Source organism: Engraulis encrasicolus, chromosome 4, assembly GCF_034702125.1.
Source record: "Engraulis encrasicolus isolate BLACKSEA-1 chromosome 4, IST_EnEncr_1.0, whole genome shotgun sequence".
Lineage (NCBI taxonomy): Eukaryota > Metazoa > Chordata > Actinopteri > Clupeiformes > Engraulidae > Engraulis > Engraulis encrasicolus.
In genome coordinates, this window is record NC_085860.1 from 51,580,417 (window position 1) to 51,602,871 (window position 22,455).

At 43.9% G+C, this 22,455-nt stretch overlaps 3 protein-coding genes across 3 annotated transcripts in view; 2 read left to right on the forward strand and 1 right to left on the reverse strand.

The window, feature by feature from the left end:
- Positions 1-4,102: 4,102 nt before the first annotated feature.
- LOC134446972 (uncharacterized) lies at positions 4,103-7,845 on the forward strand. Its single transcript, XM_063196261.1, has 3 exons — positions 4,103-4,284; positions 6,211-6,558; positions 7,134-7,845. The coding sequence occupies exons 1-3, from the start codon at positions 4,179-4,181 to the stop codon at positions 7,631-7,633; spliced, it is 954 nt and encodes a 317-aa protein (XP_063052331.1). The 5' UTR covers positions 4,103-4,178; the 3' UTR covers positions 7,634-7,845.
- A 2,666-nt stretch (positions 7,846-10,511) lies between these two features.
- si:ch211-218c6.8 (uncharacterized) lies at positions 10,512-14,266 on the forward strand. Its single transcript, XM_063196262.1, has 5 exons — positions 10,512-11,009; positions 11,340-11,432; positions 11,624-11,682; positions 12,339-12,701; positions 12,998-14,266. Exons 1-5 carry the CDS (start codon positions 10,778-10,780, stop codon positions 13,049-13,051), a joined length of 801 nt encoding a protein of 266 aa, XP_063052332.1. The 5' UTR covers positions 10,512-10,777; the 3' UTR covers positions 13,052-14,266.
- Positions 14,267-15,598: 1,332 nt separating this feature from the next.
- Positions 15,599-22,455, reverse strand: part of tph2 (tryptophan hydroxylase 2 (tryptophan 5-monooxygenase)) — a 12,870-nt gene continuing 6,013 nt past the window's right edge. The window contains exons 6-11 of the mRNA XM_063196263.1: positions 22,008-22,204; positions 21,025-21,160; positions 19,812-19,938; positions 18,059-18,154; positions 16,614-16,747; positions 15,599-15,966 (exon numbers count right to left, since the gene is read on the reverse strand). Of these exons, the coding sequence (XP_063052333.1) occupies positions 15,792-15,966; positions 16,614-16,747; positions 18,059-18,154; positions 19,812-19,938; positions 21,025-21,160; positions 22,008-22,204 (865 nt within the window). The 3' untranslated portion in view covers positions 15,599-15,791. The remainder of the gene's footprint in view (positions 15,967-16,613; positions 16,748-18,058; positions 18,155-19,811; positions 19,939-21,024; positions 21,161-22,007; positions 22,205-22,455) is intronic.

Here is a 22,455-nt window from a genome sequence, read left to right on the forward strand (position 1 = left end):
GCCAAAGAGGGTGGAGTAATAAAGAGGCTTCGAAACCCGCCCACCCAATGCAAAAGTGTGTGCTCAAGTTGGGTCTCCTAAGGGGGCGTTGTCCCCTCCTTCTTCTTGTATTTTTGAGGTGTTTGCACGAGAAGTGCGCTACCGCCATCTACAGCGCTAAGGGGACTCCATTTATTCTCAACCTCAGGACTCCGAAGGTCTCCTAAACGAAGGTCTCCTAAAGGGGCGTTCACCCGACAGAAAGTGGATACCAGAAATGAACTAGATTGACTTATCTCTGTATAGAGTATCTCTGCCTAGGCATCTTGGGAAAACTACACTTGTGACAACCACCACCCTGACTGACACTGCTTAGCGCAGTCAAAGTTGCTCTAATAAAGTGACTTTTGGTCATTGGCGATGACCATTGCGTATTGGTGTAAAGAACCCACAGCGCCCTCGCGCCTGGACTCCTCCGAAGCCATCTTTTTTCTCTGAAACAAACTTTGTTTTTGACTTTTCTGTGGAGTGGAGGCCCGTTACAACTGCATATTGAATTCAATGACTTTTGTTGCCAGGCGATGACCAATGTCTGGATTGCTCTCTCAAGAAACCCACGGCACTCTTGCACCTAGAATTCCCTTAAGACATCTTTTTTTAAAGTCCTTTCACTCGGCAGCCATCTTGGCTACGCCTCAGGGGCGCAATTTGGGGTGCAGTTTCAGATTAGTCAAGGACAAGGTGAGTTGAGGCGGCGAGATGATTGGATAAATGACAACGCACTCAGCAAGCAATTGGCTCTTGTTGCCGGCCAGGTGGGATATGTGCAAGCATGCGCCATATTTGTGTGACCCTGTTCATTCCTATGGCCGCTTTCTGAAGTGTTCCGTCTCCTTATATACAGACACTCAGACAGTCTCTGGTGCCGATCAAACTTGAACTGAGGAAGACAATGAAGGCCAAGATATTATGCAGTAAATGAACTTGATTCTTTGGACTTTTGGACCAGTTTGTCATCACCTCTGTTTCCGGTATCCATTTGCAGGGAAGCGGGGATGGGGGGGGCAACGAAATTGCATTTATGCCTCACCCGTGCAAGGGGGCAGTGTGGCGGGACGGTACCATGCTCAGGGTATCTCAGTCATGGAGGAGGATGGGGAGAACACTGGTTAATTACTCCCCCCACCAACCTCGCGGGTCGGGAGTCGAACTGGCAACCTTTGGGCTAAAAAGTCTGACGCTCTAACCGCTTACCCATGACTGCCCATTGTATGCATTGGGTGCGGGACCCTTTCAGATGACTTTGTCCTGGGCCCAGCCTAAGTTGTCGGCTTGTTGGCGGCCCTGTGCATCGGCAATCTTTTCTCAGGCCTGTGGCAGTTCACCATGGGATGCTTTTAGCCTCCTCAAATTGAACGACAGAAAACTTTGTGAGCAATTAAAACGCAAGTGTAATGAATAGTGTGTGTGATTTTTGTCTACTATTACACCTGTTGCTACAACACACTCACTATCCCTATAGTCCTGGGTATGACAGGCAATGATCAATGTATATAGGTCAGGATTGCACCTTTAAGAACCTATACGCCCCAACTTCTCCAAAGAAATGGCAACCTTTTTTTTTTTTTTTTTTTTTAACTTTTGACCCTCACCAAGGAGTTTGTGCTTCTGGCAGGGTTTGTGGATTTATTAATTTGTTAGTTCTCTAAAGGACTTACCAGCACATGCATGTAGCCTATCATGTTGAAATGCGACAGTATGTTGGAAACCAGCATGGCTCAAGCTGATTGTTTATTTATTTATTTATCAGTGATGATCTGAGCCGTCGTAGCGGAGAGCAGTCTTCTACAATTACTCTGGTTTTCAAATGTTTCTGTAGAGTTAAACAAGGCCCATTGATCACACGCTGGAACGGTCTATGATAGTCCCAAGAACAAATTAGTGATGTCTGGTCCAATGGTACAATGACCAATGTATTGTATATATATATATATATGTCAGATCTTCAAAAGGAATTTTGTCTTTGGAAGGCACTCTGCTCTTTTTCATGGATTTTTTGTTTTTCCTGTCATGCACTTTCGACTTGTGTTCTTTTCCAAACACCGCCCTCTCCCTATGTGGAGAGTCTCTGAAGTATTAAATCAATGTAAGGACTAAATCACACTCTGGTTCTTCTTTTTTTCTTCCTTTTTTATTCAGCCATTGAAGTGGCCAGACAGACATTTCAGCTACAAGACACTGAGATAGATAGAGGCTGTTGTTGCCGCAACGTCTGTCTGACCCTTGCAATGACTGGACAAAAAAAGAAAGAGAAAAGAAGAACATGAGTGTGATTTATTCCCTATACACCAGTGTTTCTTAACTGGTTGGTGGGGACCCAAAAGTGGGTCATGGTCATGGAGGGGTCCTGGGTGGGTCGTGGAGCTGTGGTGTAAAAATGAATTAAGTCACCCTTTAATTGTCAGTCACAAAAGGTGACTCAGTAACAAAGGTCACAAAGGTGTTCAGTAAATGACGGATGTCAAAGAGAGAGTGAAACACTCCACTAGTTTATAGATATGTTGTATGTCAGCATTCAGTGCTAATATTGATGCCTACCAGTATTATCAAATGCATGGTTACATTTTTGATAACTATTTGAAGATTACGACATCACAACAAAAAATAGGGGTCACATGGAAAATTCTGGGTCCCTAGACTATTTCAATTAGGAGCCACTGCCCTATAGCCTGCTGTCATGCACTTTTCACGGCAGGTTTGACATGTGTGTTAGGCCTACTAACTAGGGTCTCTTGCCGTTTCAAGCATCCTACTCCACCAAACCTGACATACACCCTCATTCTCTCCAGTGTTTTTCAAGGGAGCCAAAGAGAAAGACAAAGAGAAAGACACAATTTGTAGCACAAATCAAATGAAGGCGGAAATGCTTGGTTGTGTTAAACTGTATGTCAAGACTGTATGCCCTGTCTGTGACTTAAATGCCTAAATCCTCTCCCTAACACAAATGACCAAGTACTGTTCTGTTGTTTGTGCAATACCCAATATTATAGTCTACTGTAAATAACTTTTCTCCAGTTGGCTTTTACACAGATCTCTCTACTGTAGATTGGATTGCACATTTCCATAAAAGATCATACCAATTAAAAATAAATCTTAATTTTAAATACTGCTGTGTCCATGGTGTTTCACTTATGCAATGTCTTTCTCTCTCTGTACTGTGTGTGTGTGTGTGTGTGTGTGTGTGTGTGTGAGCGTGTGTGTGTGTGTGTGTGTGTGTGTGTGTGTGTGTGTGTGTGTGTGTGTGTGTGTGTGTGTGTGTGTGTGTGCGTGCGTGTCTTGGTGGGCCTGGGCATTGGCAAAGCCAGTTGCCAAATACTGCTCAATATCCTCCATTATGGGAAGTCATTATGCTATATATGGAGGGGAGGGCGTCCGTGTGTCCATACATCTGTTCATATTTATGGCCATATGAACTATGAACTAACTTAACCTTGGGTTGCCCCCATACAATGGTAAATTTCAGCCAAAGGCCCGCTGTAGTCTGTGTGTCTCAGTGTCTGTGAGTTAGTGCCCCACGGGGATAGGCTATATAGTGATAATGATTTGCTTATTTTTGGTTTATTTTGGTGTATATTTGTTATTGAATGATTTATTTTGTTAAACTACTGTAGGCCTATATTTTTCCTGCCAACCCTTGCAGGCTAGGAGATGAGCTATGCAATAGACCCTTATAGATCTATAGCCTACCGCGGCATCTTCTACTGTTTCTTTCATGCTATGCATACGAGCTACGACACATAAACTCCCAATGACCTGCATACCTCACAGTCTCGTATTTATTATTCTAATTGGTCAACATTCATAACAAAACAAATGCTGGCCTAATATGATATTAATTTGTGTGTAACAATTTGGAATCGAACGTCAATACGCAATTGGTGCTGTCGTTCCATCACATTTTCTACGCAGTTACGCACGCACAAGCCAGACAAACTTTGCAATCACTCGTTAAATAGGAAATCGGATTTGCTTCTGATCGGTTTACCTCCAGTTTAAGATGTTTTTCATTCGACAGCATCTTTGATTCATTGTTACCTGCGCAGACAACGTTCTAAATCTTACCTCACAATAGCAACACCATCTCAACTGTGGTCGTGAACTTTTGCTGGCAGTAAGAAAAACAATCACGACGACATGTGATGATAAATGTCCTTTCTAACAAAATGAGCCATCCGCAGGGGAGATCAGAGAGGTATCTCTTGAAGTTTCGTTTCAACACCACCGTAGACCACAAAGCAAAGTCAGGTAGGAATTCATTTCGTTTACGTTTCATTTAGGTATCATTCAAGATTTTAAGAGCAAGCCAGTAGCCAGCTTTAGGTACTTTCAGTGTAGTCCAGCCACCTGTAACATGCCTCCTTGTAAATTACATTTAACCCTCTACTGCATGGGGTTGCCATATGGCAACCGTAAAGTTTTTCCAGTTTTTCTAATAGAGGGTGCACTATAACCTGTTTATTTATACTTATTAGTGATAAGACAGCCTTTTACTTTGAAACCAAAAAAACTTTTCAGGTCACATGATTAAGAACTAAACACAGGAAGCCCTTTTTCATCACCTACTTTGGTGTGTGGAGGTCATCGCTCGAGGCCTCCATAAACCAAGGTATTACTAACATTTCAGCCCAAAATATTGTTGTAAAAAAATACAAACACTATCTGGAATATGTAAACTCTTATTTTTAATAATTAAAACAACTTTAGATGCAAAGGTTTTTTTGTAAAATGGTAAAATGTTATGGTTGCCATATGGCAACTTCATGCAGTTATGGAACAACATTGTTGGCCATTCACCCCAATCAACCCCATTGGAATGACTTAGAATTAGATTAGTATGAGGATATTTTTACAGATATTTCTTATAATTTTTGTGCCAAATAAATCATTTGTACTTATATTTGTAATTTTAGACATGCTTAATGTGAAAATGCATTGTAAATGTTTGCAAATAAGTGTAAACAACCTTTTCGGAAGCTTTTATGTAAATGTGTGTACATGTCTATGGGCCGTCTTGTAGACCATATTTTGCTATTTTACCAAAAATATTTTCACTAAATACTAAAAATATATATTTTTATTTATGTCATTTATTGAGTTTTAACATTCAGAGAGTAATATATTGAAGATTTATGAAGGGAAAATTCTCTTTTTAAGGAAAAACCTGATTTTACACAAGATTCCACGACTGCATGAAGTTGCCATATGGCAACCATTAGCTAAAATCTTAATTAAAAATATTTTTTTCAAATTTTTTTTGGAAATCTATTATTTAACTCATTTTAACACTAAAAAAGCACTGAAACATTTTTTACACTGTAAAAATAATAATTCATGCAGTAGAGGGTTAATGATTATGCCTCAAATGCACAGAATGTTGACAGCTTGCAAAAGTTTGGCTAAATTCAAAAGCTATAAAAGAAAGCAATATTTTGTAATTATTTTGGATAGGACAATATTGTTATTTTTCTTGCTCAAATGCAATATTGAAAAGTTGACACATACACAAGGCCTAGGCCTAATGGCATTACACCACAGGGCACTGATTACAACTGGAGCAATATGGGTCTAGGGCACCCATGCCATGGGCCATGGATGGATGGATGGATGGATAACGGCAGTGTAGTGTAGACTCGGGTAAGGCCTACACCACCCCTTAAAACCGCCCCTGGATGAGAGGTGGGGTAGGGGGTGGTAAATGACCCAGGGAGGTGTCAAACCTGGATCCCCAATTCAAGTATTTGGTACAGGTACTCTATGTGCTGTTTCACAACACTCCCCACAGGTGATATGTAAGAATGCACTCAAGATGCACATTTGATCCCACCCCGTTTATCCTGCATCTCTTCATACTCTCTACATACTGTACGTACTGTCTGTAAATGTGTGTGTGTGTGTGTGTGTGTGTGTGTGAGAGAGGGGGGGGGGGATGTGAACTGATAGGCAATTAAGGCATTTTGCTATACTCAATTTGCAATGATGTATATTAGCTCTTTGTGTATGTTTTGTATCTGTGTATCTACGTAAACTGTCAGACACCTTAATCTCCCTCGGGATTAATAAAAGTACTCTACTCTACTCTACTCCTCTCTACTCTACTCTACTCCACTCTACTCCACTCTACTCTACTCTACTCCACTCTACTCTACTCTACTCTACTCTACAACACAACAGGGCCAGGGACTAAAAGCCCAGCTGGCAGGCATGGCGTCCAGGTGCGCGTGACCAACCGGCTGCCGAGCCCCCTGACCTCGGACCAGCTGCAGGCCGTCTCGCTGAGCATCCCGGGGCTCTACGTGCGCTCGCAGCAGTACCCGCCCGGCACCAGCAGGGGGGGCATGTTCCACTGCGGCCAGCTGCAGATCTATAGGCTGCCCCTCGCAGCAGCACCACCACCAGAGGGGCCGAGAGGAGAGCAGCCACCCAGCACAGCATCACCACCAGAGGGGCCGAGAGGAGAGCAGCTGCCCCTCACAACAGCCTCACCAGAGGGCCAGAGAGGGGAGCTGGAGCTAATGGATGGTAACAGTACTGTGTATCTTGAATTTCTTTTCTTTTTTGTAAAAAAAAAAAAGTATTTTTTGGGCCTTTATTGTGACAGGACAGCGTGAGAGGAGACAGGAAATGAGCAGGAGAGATATGGGGTAAGGCTGGGAAATGACCCCGGCTGGACTCGAACCGGGGTCCCCATGGGCATCCAAGCCCAAATGTGCCCAAATGCAGCAGCAGGCTGGGCAGCACGCATGTTGCACATTTTGCCATTACAATGCATTTTGGTTAGAATGTGTCCTGCGCAGACTAACATCTGCTGCACCATAACGAACAAGTCCAGGGCCTAGTATCTTGGATTTCTATGTAGAAGATAACAGCATCAAGTGTTGTTTCTGTCTAGGGTACAATCACATGTCTCGGTACTGCATCAAGTAGTGCAGAGAAGTGTTCACATGATTTTCTGTCCATCTGTCTGTTTGCATACCTTGCTGTTGGTCTGTCTGCCTATCCATCCATCTGCATGAAATGTAGATAGATAGACAGACAGATTCTGAAATCAATTAAGAAATGTCCTTATCTGCCTGATGTGTCTATCTATATATCAGGTGGCATGTGTGAGGAGCAGAAGCATGTTCTAGCCAATGAGATCGACGCTCACTCTCAGGCGAGTGATGCCGAGTTCTTCAGCTGCTCCGCCTCCGACGCGGTCTCAGATGTTACCAGCGGCAGCGGCGACTCCTTCAACACGGCCTGCGCTGACCTCGCGACCTCCGACGACCTCCGTGACCTTGCGACCTCCGACGACCTCCGTGACCTCTCGGCCTCCGACTACAACAGCGCGCGGGTGCGCGTGGAGTTCAAAGGTGAACAGTACCTGCGTCTGCAGACCCCGGCGGCGGCGGCAGGAGGGGAGGAGGAGGATGTAGAGTGCAGCTGGGTGGTGACGGACGTCATGGAGGATGATGGGCAGCTGGTGTCGTCCATGCGGCTGGACTTCCTGAAGCCGAAGCCAGAGGTGCCTCGCTGGATGAGACACCTGGAGGCGGAGCCGGACATGGAGGCGGAGCCGGAGGTGGAGGACCACAGTGGGACAGCAGGCCACTGAATTCTATTCGCCATTTTTATCCTAACTCTGGGGTGGGCATTTATTAAAACATGTATTTTTTATTTTTTAGCATTTTTATTTCACCTGACACGAACACAGAAAAGAAAAATGGTTACCACTCATGAAACTGCACTGCATTAATAGTTATATTGATATCAGAGATGGAGCATTAAAAAATATGACAAAATAAAGTTGGAATATGTTCTCAATAATGCACTAATTTCTTGTTATTATTTGTTATTAGATGTTAATAGACAACTGCATTCAAGGCTCTAAACGAAGTCAAGATCAAAAACATACCTGGGGTGCGATTCTCAAAGTGCGAAGTAGCTAGTTTGTTAGCAATGTTGCATAGTAAATACTATAAAAGTTGCTAACTCTTGTGTCTCGAACGTTAGCACACAAAGTAACTACTGCTTGGAGTAATGTGCACTCTGAAGTAGTGGTGACTTTGAAAGTGAGGTGCCTCCTATCCGTATCTGGACAGTGAAGTTGAAGTACAGCTGGAGTAGATCCATTGAGTCCAGACATCACCTCAGCCACCCCAAGTAACACACAGCGCTAGTCTACTTCAGAGCGTGACTCCACCCATTAGCTAAACTTGTAGTACATATTTGACCACAAATGTGTCAATATCTTTTAATCCTGTGGTGCAAAAGCGATGAAAATCAATCGACATGCACACAAAGTGATGATACAGCTGTGAGAGTGTTCAGAACACAAATTCACGTCATGTCATTTGTTCGTGAAAAAAAACCGTCATATCCTTGGAATCTGATGAATCCCACACTAATAATATACTTTTAGCTGTATGCCGATTGAATTGCGTCTCATTTCGATGTGTAATTTGTGAAATATTTAGATAAGAAAGTATTGGTTTCTCCCGGAAATGCGCTGGATTACGTGTCAACTATTTAAAAAATTTTGGCGCGAATTTCATTTCATAGCCTAGGGGTATTTACGCTTGCCTATCAATGGGAAGACGCGAGCCACGCAGGTTCGAAACCAGTGTGCAGCATGTTGACAACAACTCGTGAAATCGTGTTTTGGACCCTACAGTGTAACACATTTTCCCTTGGCTGCACGTGTGTGTTGGTAATGCACAACATAAATTATCTATTTCTGCCAGATATTTCCAAAATTGTGGCACTGTAACCATGTGGATTCGAACCGGTGTGGCTTCTGTTTTCCCATTGGGATGCAAGCGTGAATACCACTAGACTATGGAATGAAATCTGCGCGAAAATTTCTCAGGGATATGACACTTTAACAGACGATTTTCTGGGAGTAACCACAACTTTATTGTCCAAATATTTTACAAATTACACCTCGGAATGAAACGAAATCCAATCGGCATGCAGATAATACTGCATTATTGGTGCGGATGGTGTCAGATTGTAATGCCACGGCCGTGTTTTTTCACAAAGAAATTACAAGGTGTGTTGTGGAGGAAACAGCGGAGTCACGGTGTCGTGACATCCAATCAAATGTGCTGGTGGTGGTTGTACATTATTGCTTTCTACTTCACGCACTGAATTTAGGAGGAAACAGCTGAATCATGACTCAGCAATCATGCATATCTCTTGTTGCTTCTTTGGTCACGCACTGCAATGCCAAGAAAGTAAGTAGCGGTGTGGACTCAGGAAAGCAGCCGCACTACTTTTGGCTTACTGTGGGAATAGTAAGGTTTCGAGAAATGCACGGATTTCGCCTTGAAGTAAGTTGATAACTACAAAGTACGTCTGTAGTTCAAAGCTAACATTGCGGGAACGCACCCCTGGAGTGTTAGAGAATCTCTCTTTAAAGGTGATTGTGCAGGTTAAGATTTAAAGTAATTGTCATCACTTTCTTGTTAGTGGTACACATTTAAACTGTTATCTATCGTATTTGATTTGGTTGGGTACAAAACAATACAATATGAAAAAAAAGTGTCAATTATTCTTTACCTGTAATGCAGTGCATATCATGTGAAATCAATGTGTCATCATCACTAAATTTTGTTTAAAAAGAAATGGTAGTAAATTAGCTTTTTTTAGAGAACCTTCAATGGTTACATGATACAGTATCTTGAGTGTTTGAAGTACCTTGTTTAGTACCTTATTAGTGGTTAACCTGCACAACCACAATACACCACAGGACATTTTTAACATTGTAGGTTTTGTGGTGAGCATGAGTGGCTTGATTTATCAATTAATCAATCAATTAATATTATTATTATTAAACGGGTATGTTCTCCCGTGTCCAGGGAGAGAGGGGCCCCAGAATTCTGTCCTTATTACATTGTACGTATGGGGGGTCCTTTCAGATGACTTTGCCCCGGGCCCAGCCACAGCTGTCAGAGGCCCTGACCACAACTAGTTATGGCCACTCCATCACAGTGACATTTAGTAGTGGTAGGCCTTTACCTTTTGTCTTTAGTGAAGAAGCGAGCCACAGGGTCGCTGTCAGCTTTGGGACAAGGCCTCTCTGGGGAGGTGTTACAGATTCTAAGGGCCCAATCACTGACAGCACTGACAGGGGCCCTCAAAGGGCCCAAAAAATGTGTATCTTTCATGCAGAGGCGCATTTTGTCACCAGGCTAGGCAGGCAGCTGCTTGGGGCCCCCAAGCCTAGATGGTTAATAATATTTAATAATTTAATTTTCGCTTGGGGCCCCAACTTATCCTAGAATCACCTCTGCTTTCATGGGGCCCTACATTTCTGGCAGCGCCCCTGCTCCCTGGGCCCAGGGCAATTGGCCCCTGTGTTTATATTTGGCCTGACCTCATTCAACATTTTTGTACGTGTACATTGCTTCAACGACATTTCCGTTGTGTTCTATATTTATAATTCTACAAATGGGTCTATAGGCTATTGGTTTCAGTTTCAACCAGACTTGCCACTAGCTCCTCCTCTTTCCTCAACTTCCCTCTATTTCAAAGTGTGATATGATATCGGACATTGGCACCGCTGTAGTAGCAATCTTATAGAGGAGCAAATATTGTTAAAGAATTAACTGTTTTTCTTCGTGATCAACGCCCTTCGTGCACAGCTGAATTACGCACGGTTTTACGCTTTAGCTGTTTTGGTAAGCAAATCGTGCATTGCCGCCAGTCCGCCACAACCTGCAGTACGAAAAGTGTGACACCTTGAACAACTTCAAGAATGGAGCCGGGAGAGTCCATTGCAGCCAGTTCAGAATTCAAGTTGCTTCAGGCTTACTGCGAAAGGCGGACGAAGAAGAAGACAAAGTCGAAGAAGAGAATAAGCGCTTTCAATGACTCGCCCGTAACTGACATGAGCGTGCCAAATACGCGTCTGTTCCTGTTCAGCGCAGCACCTCAGCATCAAAGTGGTCCTCCGCTGCTTCGGGGTCCCGTGCGTCAGTCGGACGGAGGTAGGAGAGCCATTCATTCAGCTCGTCGGGGTGAGGGTGAGACACAGTGGGGAAACTGCGGAAGACTGTCCACTTTGCCAGATGCACAATGGCGTTGCGCTATTTATGACAGATTGACAATTAAACGTGTAGTTGTTGTAGTAGTTTGGCTTTAATTACAGCAAGTTCATCATTCATGCTGAATATGGTCTTTTTTTAATGGTGGGTGCCTGGGTGGTAAAAGCTGGGTGTATTAGTCTACTAGAAGGGCTTGATACGAAACAGGAAATTCATAAGGAACCGCGCACACCTATTAATTAAATAACACGGTCTTAAAACTTCTCTATTTAGATGAGCTGGGCAATGTGGCTGACAAACTCACCCAGATTGCAGACAATGTGGACGTGGAGTGCGGCAGACTGGAGTGTGACTTCGGCGAGGAAGGTAGGCAATGACTTTTAATCTGACCGACACTAGATAGGCCTTTATGAATAATTAACCCAACCACTCATGTGATCTGCTTGCAGCGGTTGGCAAGTAGGCCTAACTAGGCTACCTGCACTACATTCACATGTTTCAATTGCTGTACCTGTCGCTCTATGTTGCATCTGATAGACCACTCTGTGGCATTGCAGATGTCATTCAGAAACTGGTTGCATTGCTGCGATCAACTGGGGATGAGCTGGATGCAGAGGTATGTTGGAGAGAAATTGGTTTAGCATAATTTTCTGTTTAAAAAACGTACACTCACAAATATATATATCACCATGTTCATCCTAACCATCCAGAAATATTGAGTGAAAGGACATTTCTCTACTCAATGGGGCAATGACAACACCCTGTACCACTTCTCTCCACCCCTGCACCTCCTCTCCACCCGCTATCCTCCATCTCCTCTTCACCTCCTCTCCTCCATCTCCTCTCCAACCCCTCTCCCTCTTCACCTCCTCTGCTCCATCTCCTCTCCACCCCCTCTCCTCCATCTCCTCTCCACCCCTGCACCTCCTCTCCACCCGCTATCCTCCATCTCCTCTTCACCCCCTCTCCTCCATCTCATCTCCTCTCCACCCGCTATCCTCCATCTCACCTCCTCTCCACCCGCTATCCTCCATCTCCTCTTCACCCCCTCTCCTCCACCCCCTCCCTCTCCACCCGCTATCCTCCACCCCCTCTCCTCTACCCCCTCCCTCTCCACCCGCTATCCTCCATCTCACCTCCCTCTCCACCCGCTATCCTCCACCCCCTCCCTCTTCACCTCCTCTGCTCCATCTCCTCTCCACCCCCTCTCCTCCATCTCCTCTCCACCCCCTCTCCTCCATCTCCTCTTCAACCCCTCTCCCTCCACCTCAGCTCAAGAAAAACCCAGCACTGCTCAAGCAGCTCCAGGACTCCTTCTCCTACAGTCTGTTTGAGAGGGTCACCCAGACCTTCCTGTCCTACGTGCTGCCCTCCCCCTCCTCTCCCTCCGCTGCATCAGCCTCTGCAGCCTCTTCCTCCGCCTCTTCCTCTTCCTCCGCCTCCGCCTCCGCCTCTTCCTCCGCTTCTGGCTCCGCCACACCCAGCTCTCAGCAGGCCCAGCAGATTGCCATGACCTTTGAAGTGACCAGCAGGCTCTCGGTACTGGACGGGCAGCCCATGAACCGGGTCCTGGGCTTTGGCGCCCAGTACCTACAGCAGAACTACTCTGGCTGGGTGCAGCAACATGGAGGCTGGGTAAGCGGGCACGGCCGGCAACACACATGCAGGCAAACGTGCATACCTTACATACTGTATACTCAAGGCACACACAGATGCATACAATGATGCATTCACGTGGGCACTGCATGCGGATACACACTCATACACACACACACACACACATACACACACAACCTCATGGTATTCAGGCAGGCTTACACACATAGGTGTCATATAAGGCGTATATAGGCTACTGCACATAGATGGCACAGGTGTCATGTACTCTACACCTAAAAAGTCCAACGCTGTGTTTCTGTTTTGGTTCCCCACAGGACAAGGCTTTTGACGCCCAGGATGATGATGATGATGATGATGAAGTCCAGTAGGAGGAGGAGGAGGATTAGGAGGTCTACTCTGTTTGCTTTCTTCACCCTCTCAGGGAGGTACTGTGCCTCAGGGAATACTATGGGCTCCATTTCCAACGAGTAGCGAGTAGCTTACCTCCTGTCCTCGCCTTTTGCTTGTGCCATTGTGCTTTGCAGCCCCCCCCCCCCCCCCATTCAACTTCCTGATTGCAAATGAGGAAATTACCTTTTAATTGTGCTTCTTTGACATAAATATATATTGACATAAATAAAACTTCAAATCTAAATTGAATCTAAATTTGAATAAAACTCAGCAGTGACGTCTTTCCTCGCGTCACGAGTCCACAAGCCAAAGGAGAGGACGGGAGTTACTAGATTGAGTTGGACCCCTTGCTGTGCCAAAGGCTAAGAGTACTTACTACCTCTTCATATTGCACTGCCGACCATGTTGCACTACGATCATCACTGATGCTGTAAGTTAGTTACACACGGTAACCAAACCAAAGATTTTCAATATGGCCGCCAAGACAAAGTGTCACTACGCGTCACCAATGAAAAAAAGTGGCATCAAGTCCTGTCCCCTAGAAGAGGGTGTGGCATTCCATTGAACTGCACTCATCCTCCTAGTCTCCTAAAGGGGCACGGCTGCCATAGGATGGCCACTTAGAACCTTAAGTCACATTGATTCCCGAAGAAGCTCCTTACAAACCATCTCTTCCGTGACAAGATCATGTCGTGCCAACAGGTTGAACATGAAGTTGTTGACTAACTGCTACTGTCTGTAACAGCATCAATGATTGCAGTGCAACATGGACTACAGGGACTGCAGACTTAACATCTCCAGGGCCGAGGCATCCAATTGCTCTCAGCATCCAAAAAAACATTTCATACACAAGAGAAGGGCACATTGTCTATCTATATCATTGTAATTACACCGTAGGCCTACTACACCTGTTGTCCCAGAACAGCCAAGAGTGAGTATACAGCAGTATGTGATATATCAAGGACATCTTGAATGTGATAATAACAGGCTCGCTGCCACACCATGTATGAAGGAATATACATCAATATTTTACCTGTGTAATTCTGTAAGTTGTCACAGTGAAAAATACTGTTTCATACCAGTGATGAATGTGTATATATTTTTTTGTAAGACACCAAAGATTTTATTCATATCATACCACTAGCTTTGAGCAGAAATAAGAAATGTGATTCATATTTTTTAATAAATAAATGAATAAATAATCCTAGCGCCGTTTTGAACATGAGTTAATAAGCATTGACAATGGTGGAGGCGTGCAGTGTTTTAGATGCAAGGGGACACTTTATTCACTGTACATACAATAGAGCATTATAGGTCTGACATAGAACTGACCCACACACATACAGAGGAAACCAGGATAAATCAGGCACTGACTCCACTTTTAGACTCAGGGATTTTGATTAGTGATTATTACACATTTTGATTTTTGTAGTAGTAGTAGTAGTAGTAGTAGTAGTAGTAGTAGTAGTAGTAGTTGCTGTAGTAGTACTAGTTATGGTTGTGGTAAGAATTATTTGTGTAGCACTTCTGATACGCAGGCTGTTAATGCGAATGAACGAATGACACAGAAAATGCAGAATATATACAGTACATATAAAAAAACCCTAAAATTAAAGACAGGAAACAGAAGAGGAAGTGCAGATGACAGTGTGAAGACAAGTTCTCATATTTGCACAGCGTTTTTGCATTTTGTTTTGTTTTCTTTTGTGTTGCTGTTCCTGTTATTTGATCTGTGTCATATGACCGCAGGCCAGGCGACCTGCATGCAGTTCACCTCGTATAACATGCTGGGATCGTGACGATGCATTTTTGTTTTGCATCAAAGCCATTCATATTCGATAGCATGCAGCAGCATAGCGGTAAGCCTTGGTGATGCTGTGTGGAGTGGTGGCAGGCAGGCACTCCTGAGGAGTACTTGATGCAGAGAGAGTGAAGAGGGCTAGGGGTCTCAGCAGTGACGAGTACTATCAAGATCTAGCCTGGCTATCACGACTTGGTCTGGTCTACTCGAGTTGGCAGCTCATTTTATTTATCACTGTAGTAAATGTTATTTTAAGCTAAGTGTGAGAGTTTTCTTCCAGCATGAGACGTTGTGACAGTTCTATTCATTATAAGCATTAGCCTACTACAAATCATCTCAGTACTGTAAAGTAGTGATAGTAGGCCATTCAAAGCAGTTGTGGGTTAAGACACATGGCGGAATGCATTTCAAACACTCACAGAATTTATGACTAGACACACCCTAGACAAAAGTGCTGACAGTTTTACATAATAATTTGAATAGCTCTATGTCTTAAACGCCCAGATATCTTGTCATCATTGAAATAACTCTTAAGTCTTAAAGCAATACCACACCATTTCTGGAAATAAATGCATCTTACACCTCCCTCTGAGGTAAAAAAAAAGAAAAGAAAAGAAATGAGATTTACCTTTCTCCTATACTTCCAGTCGTCATAGACTGGTGATGTTACTTCTCATTCCAAGCTAACAATTATCATTGATTCTTATAGGACCAATTAGCAGCTAATGATTTAATTATACAGAGTGTGCTAGCTTGGAGGTAGAATTTACCTTACCAGAGAAGGGTTGGAAGTGCAGGAGAAAGGTGAAACTCAAACATTTGACTCAGGGTAGGTGGAATGGATTAATTATTTCCCGAAATTATGCAGTATCCCTTTAAAAGACCAAATCTCCTCATAAGAATAACTCAAATAAGCCTTAAATTCCTAGATATCTGTTCATCTTGCCCAGTGCGTCGCACACTGTGGTGAGGTCACTGCGAAGGTCTTGCACCACGTTCTCGATGCTCCTGGTGTCCTTCAGAAGGTCGATGCTCTGAGTGTACGGGTTGTAGTAAACCGAGAACGGCCTCTTGATCGTTTTGGCAAAATCTCTGTGGACAGGAAATGAGATGCGTATGGGACTACCACAAGGGTGTAGCAGGGTAAAGCAGGGGTGTCAAGCTCATTCCAGTCCAGGGGTCACATGCAGCAATATTAGTTTTAGGGCTGGGACTCAATTAAAATTTAAATCGAATTAATCTATAGGTTTGAAATTAATTAATCGAATTAATCACATGTAAATAGCTGACGTGAGAACAGTGAAAATTATATTTTTTCACATGGATTTTGACTAATGATAATAAGTAAGCTTAATGTAAAAATATCGTTCATTTTTAAAAGAAGAGAGAACTCTTCTCAATTTCAGCTGGCTGTTCACCATAAGACATAATCCAGAACTATATAGCTGTATTATAGTGCGATTATTTTTTAAATCGCGTTAATTAATCAAATCGTGTGATTAATTAATCGAAATTAATGCATTAATGTCCCAGCCCCTAATTAGTTTGTATAAACATTTCAGCTAAGGATAGTGTAAGTAATGTAATGTAAATGTGATAAATAATGTGTAAGAAACAGCAGCGGTACCTAAGCCAAGGAGCTGGCAGCACATTACCTCATCTTCTCCTTGGCCTGCACATTACCTCATCTTCTCCTTGGCCTGCACATTACCTCATCTTCTCCTTGGCCTGCACATTACCTCATCTTCTCCTTGGCCTCCTCAAAGCTCTCGGAGACAAAGTAGACGTCCTGGAAGGTGGTGATGAGGCACTCCTGGTTGCAGGTGGTCTTGGGCTCAAACGTCCTCACTGTGGCCTTGTCCGAGAGCGCATGCTGCACACAGCAGGCACAGTACAGTACATTACATTACAAGTTTACAGCTTTATTTATTTAAAAAAGGGACAGCATATATCACCAGCATTTAAACAAAATGCAAAATATACAAGATTATATAAGACACAAGGCTAATTTCCATCTTCTGTCTCTTTACAGGTTTGATGTTTCTTCAAAGCGGCTTACAACTATTATTTTTCAGGGTGTTGGTTACAGTCCCTGGAGCAATGTGGGGTTAGGTGCCTTGCTCAAGGGCACTTCAGCCATAGATGGAGATGTAGGGAGGGGTCTGGGGGGGGGGATTCGAACCGGCAACCCCTAGATAGAAAGACCAACTCTCTAACCACTAGGCCACAGCTGCGCCGCACAGACACTGGTGTAACTTACCAGGTCAACTGGAAATTGTATTACTTTATTATGCTGTAGCTAGGGCTGGGCAATATGACGATATATATCGTTATCGTGATATAAAAGTGTATATCGTGACCTTTCTCCTATATCGTTTATATCGTGATAGAAATTTGATCAATTTCATACAATTCAATATCATTTAATTACATTTCATGTTGTCACAATACACACTATGTAATGTAACTGTAAAAATAAGAACAAAAAGAGCCATTTTAAAGAAAGGTTGTTTTGTGACATGAAAAAATAAAGAGCAAATAAAGAGAATATATCGTTATCGTGATATAAAGTAATCCATATCGTGATATTGTTTTTTTCCATATCGACCAGCCCTAGTTACTGAGCAAGAGAGATAGAGGGATGCACAGAATTCTGCACAAACGCAAATTCCAAACTATGCAATGCAGCACTTCACCCTGTAAAAGCCCCAGAGCTAATCATCGCCCTAATTAAACTAGGCAGCAAATACAATCTGGAAGATACTGTAGATCGACTCAGTAAGGGTTGAATTGACACTGCTTTTTTTGTGTATGAGAAAGAGAGAGAGAGCGAGAGAGAGAGAGAGAGAGCGAGAGAGAGAGAGAGAGAGAGAGAGAGAGAGAGAGAGAGAGAGAAGTGGGTACTGTATATATCACAGATATGCACAAATGCAAATTTCAAACTGTACACCTCAGGGTCTACTTGTCCCTATTGCAACCTTAACTGGGGAGCACATGATAGCTTAAAGCATGAAGAAGGAACATTAGAGGGAAAATAGTAGATGAACATTCTTGCAGAGCTTGGCGATTTGTGTGGAAACCACCAGTTGTCCATGGGCCACACTTTTGAGACACACTCACGTACACACACACACACAACCACATACATAAAGTCACATACTACTAGAGCTGAATATTACTGTACCTTCAGTTCCCCAATGGAGGAGAGAAGACCAGCGCCGTACGCCCTCAGCTGTCCCTCTTGTTTACACAGGCCGAACTCAATAGTGAAGAAGTAGCACTAGGAGACACACACACCCAGAGAAATAAACAATATATATATATACACTAGGAGACACACACACCCAGAGAAATAAACAATATATATATACACTAGGAGACACACAGACACAGAGAAATAAACAATATATATATACACTAGGAGACACACAGACACAGAGAAATAAACAATATATATATACACTAGGAGACACACAGGCACAGAGAAATAAAAAATATATATACACTACAAGGAGACTCAGACTCAGAGAAATAAACACATATATAAACTAGGAGACACACAGACACAGAGAAATGAACAAAAATGCACACTTGTTGACACAGAGAAATAAACAAACATATACACTAGGAGACACATAAGGAAACAGGAATATATGCACTAGGGGACATACAGCGAAATAGAAAAATAAAAACAAATATGCATACAGAACTCAGTTGAGAAATGTCATGGCGATAGCTAATGGACAAGTGTGCAGCAGACTAAGCCTCCAACATGAGACGATGAGATTGCAAATGCCACCCACCAAAAAGCCGTGACCTTTCTAATGCCTCTCTCATATCTTCACATTATGCTAAGAGGGAAGCTGCCACTCAAAGATCAAGGTGTGCTGAATGTCTGCTCCACAATATCAACATTGTTACCACACAAGACAACTTTCACTTCCCCACATGGATACCTGTGTAGAAAGTACATACATGGCTGAAGTACAGAGGTATACATACAAACACCACCAAGAAATGACAGACGTCTGGAGCACTACTGTACAAAATAATAACCTACCATCACAACAGCCCTTTCTTACCTCATTTGGCATTATTATTGTAATGGCATTTTATGCTATGGCAGGCCAGTGGGGTATACTAAGAAGGCGGTTACAGTAAGTAGTTAAACAGGTGAAATGATCCTTGTGGTACAGGTAAGTCATCTAATAGAAGAGCCTGGTGTCCTCATTTTCTTAACTAAATGATTCCTACGGGTATATTTATATTTATTAGCAGGTTTGCCACTTGCTGTTGTTAATAAGTCTGTTGACCATGTTTGGTCCCCCTAGACGTGGACCAAAAGAACACCCAAGCATTTTTGGTTTAAACTGGCCTCCCACACATGTGAGCCGTTTTCATATTTCCATATCGTGCTTGACTCAGTCCAATGTCTATATACAGTATTGAACAAGAGCAAGTGTTCGCTCCTGTAAGGTAGCAGCTTCGAAGAGCACAGCTCGCAGCTCTTTCTTTTATACAGGGATTATGCTATGGAATAGCCTTCCACTAAATATTAAAATGGCAGAAACAAAAAGGTGTTTTAAACAAAGGGTTAGAGTATTTTTGTGGAATAAAGTGGAGAACTAGGTGACGTAGAAATGTGATGGTATGTCTATGTGATATCTGTTACATGTTATTGTTATGTCTTGTTCTCTTCCATCAGGGACCATGTTGGAAATAAGTGTTTACACTTTTACATGTTATCCCTTGGATACCTTTTGTCTTCCTATATCCATAAATAAACCAAACCAAACCAAAACCCAGTGGTGACTGTCGGCCCATTGAAAATGCCCTGTATGGTATGTCAGATTACCAGTCCAGCCCTAAGTTACTACATATCGTAGTTTTCATGAATATTAAATAAAAGATGTGCTGCTGCTGCTGCTGCTGCTGACCGTGGCGAGTTTCTGCACATCCTCGTCGGTGGCCCCCAGGGAGGCCAGGCCGATCTCCTGGGAGAACTGGGCGAACTTGGGGTCCGCCAGCAGGGGCACGTGGCCCAGCAGCTCGTGACAGGTGTCCCTGTGGAGGACAAGACAGGGGGACAGCAGGGGACAGATAAGAGAGAATACAGTAGAGATGCAATACAATGAAAATGCAATACAATGCTAAGCAGCTCGTGACAGGTGTCCCTGCGGGGGACAAGACAGGGGGACAGATAAGAAAGAATAGAGATATAACACAATAAAAAATACAATACAAAATAACACATGACCCAGGTGCTCGTGACAGGTGTCCCTGCGGAGGACAAGACAGGGGGACAGCAGGGGACAGATAAGAGACAATACAATACAAAATAACACATGACCCAGGTGCTCGTGACAGGTGTCCCTGCGGAGGACAAGACAGGGGGACAGCAGGGGACAGATAAAAAATACAATACAATACAACACGTGGCCCAGCAGCTCGTGACAGGTGTCCCTGCGGAGGACAAGACAGGGGGACAGCAGGGGACAGATAAAAAATACAATACAATATAACACGTGACCTAGCAGCTCGTGACAGGTGTCCCTGCGGGGGACAAGACAGGGGGACAGCAGGGGACAGATAAAAAATACAATACAATATAACACGTGACCTAGCAGCTCGTGACAGGTGTCCCTGCGGGGGACAAGACAGGGGGACAGCAGGGGACAATAAAAAATACAATACAAAATAACACATGACCCAGGTGCTCGTGACAGGTGTCCCTGCGGAGGACAAGACAGGGGGACAGCAGGGGACAGATAAGAGACAATACAGTAGAGATGCAATACAATAGAAATGCAATACAATGCTAAGAATGGAAAGTTCATTACATCATTACACAGCGCCATTAGGAAGTCTTTCTATTGTATTCCGCGTGTGTGTGTGTGCGCGTGCGCAAGGCATTATGGGAATTCCCAGGCTAATGTAAAGCAGGACACCGGAAACTATTGGACATTGGACATGTAGCTTACAGGCAGGGCCAATACAAAAATATGAATATTTCATGTGACATTCAATATGACCAAATTATGCATCGTAAAGTAGATATTTATGTTTGTATATCAATACAACAGACAAAATGTATTACTACTATTACTAAGTGTGTGTGTGTGTGTGTGTGTGTGTGTGTGTGATACTCACGGCTCTGGCGTGTAGAGGGGATCTACGCTGTGTCTCACATACTGTGTGCAGTTGAAGACTCGGTAGGCCAGGCCGGCTAGGAAGTCCCGAGGTGACAGGTAGCCGGCCACCGGACGCACCGTGAACCCTGACCTCTCTGGAGCCAGGGTCATTAGTCAAAGCAATACAGGAAGGAAGGAAGGAGAGGTCCATGTCTTATTTATTTATTTAATACACAGCTTAGTGATTGCTTAACTTACTTTATGTCAATTGCAACATCAATTTCTTGTTTTCTTCATTTTAGAATTATAAAATAACACCAAAAATAATTTGATGCTGCTACCTCTGAGGGTAGCCACAGTACTTGCCTTATATACAACCCTACATCTATGTACAGTAAGTACACCTCTCATAAGGCTTATCACATTGCCCTTTAGAAACCCTGACTGTGCTGCCACCTCTGAGGAATGGAGAGACGTCCTCCAACTGGGGGATGTTGTCCTTCGTGGTAGCCACAGTGCTGGGCTATACAACCCTATACCCGGCTCATAATCCCCTACATCAGTGGTTCCCAACCTATGGGCCGGAGCCCACTGGTGGGCCCTGAAGGTATTCCGAGGGGGCTTGAAATAATTTTCCAAAAATAATAATCATATTTTGGTGTGTGTTGCTGTTGATTTATTTGAGTTTTATTCTTAATTGGGTCAGAGGTGGGCCCCGAACATTTTTGACAATTTCAAGTTGAAAAAGGTTGGGAACCCCTGCCCTACACACACCCTGGTCATGCTCCCATATACAGTACACGCTGCCCTGACGCCCTTTAGAAACCCTGGCTGTGGACCAAGCGGTAGAAGGTAGAGACGTCCTCCAGCTGTGGGATGTTGTCTCGACTCCTCGCGGTAGCCACAGTGCTGCCTTATACAGCCCTGCACCTATATAACTAGAGCAATGCCTCTCTTATAAGGCTAATCACATTTAGAAACCCTGGCTGTGGTGCTACTTACCTCTGAGGAAGGTGGAGACGTCCTCCAGCTGTGGGATGTTGTCCTCGCGGTAGCCGCAGTGCTGGGTGAGCAGCGGCAGGTTCTTGAGGTACTCCCGGCAGGCGTGCGTGGGGTACAGCTTAGTCAGCTCGCGGAACACCACCCCCCACGTCTTCACCTCCTCCTCCGTGTACTCGATACGAGGGATGGGCTGCCCACTGAACACACAGAGAGAGACGCGTAGCACAGTACAGTACACGGTGAAGCAGTGATAGGGAGCGTGTCTATGTTCCCACAGCTCATTGGTCCCACATCACTAAGACTTTTAACATAAAATTTTAGGCCCATTGGTCCCACGGCCCATTGGTCCCACAGCTTATTCCTGCTGCTCATGTTCTCACATTTCTAAGAATCTGTTCAAATTTAGGCCCTATGTCCCATGGCGGGGAGACAGGCATGTTCTCTTAGG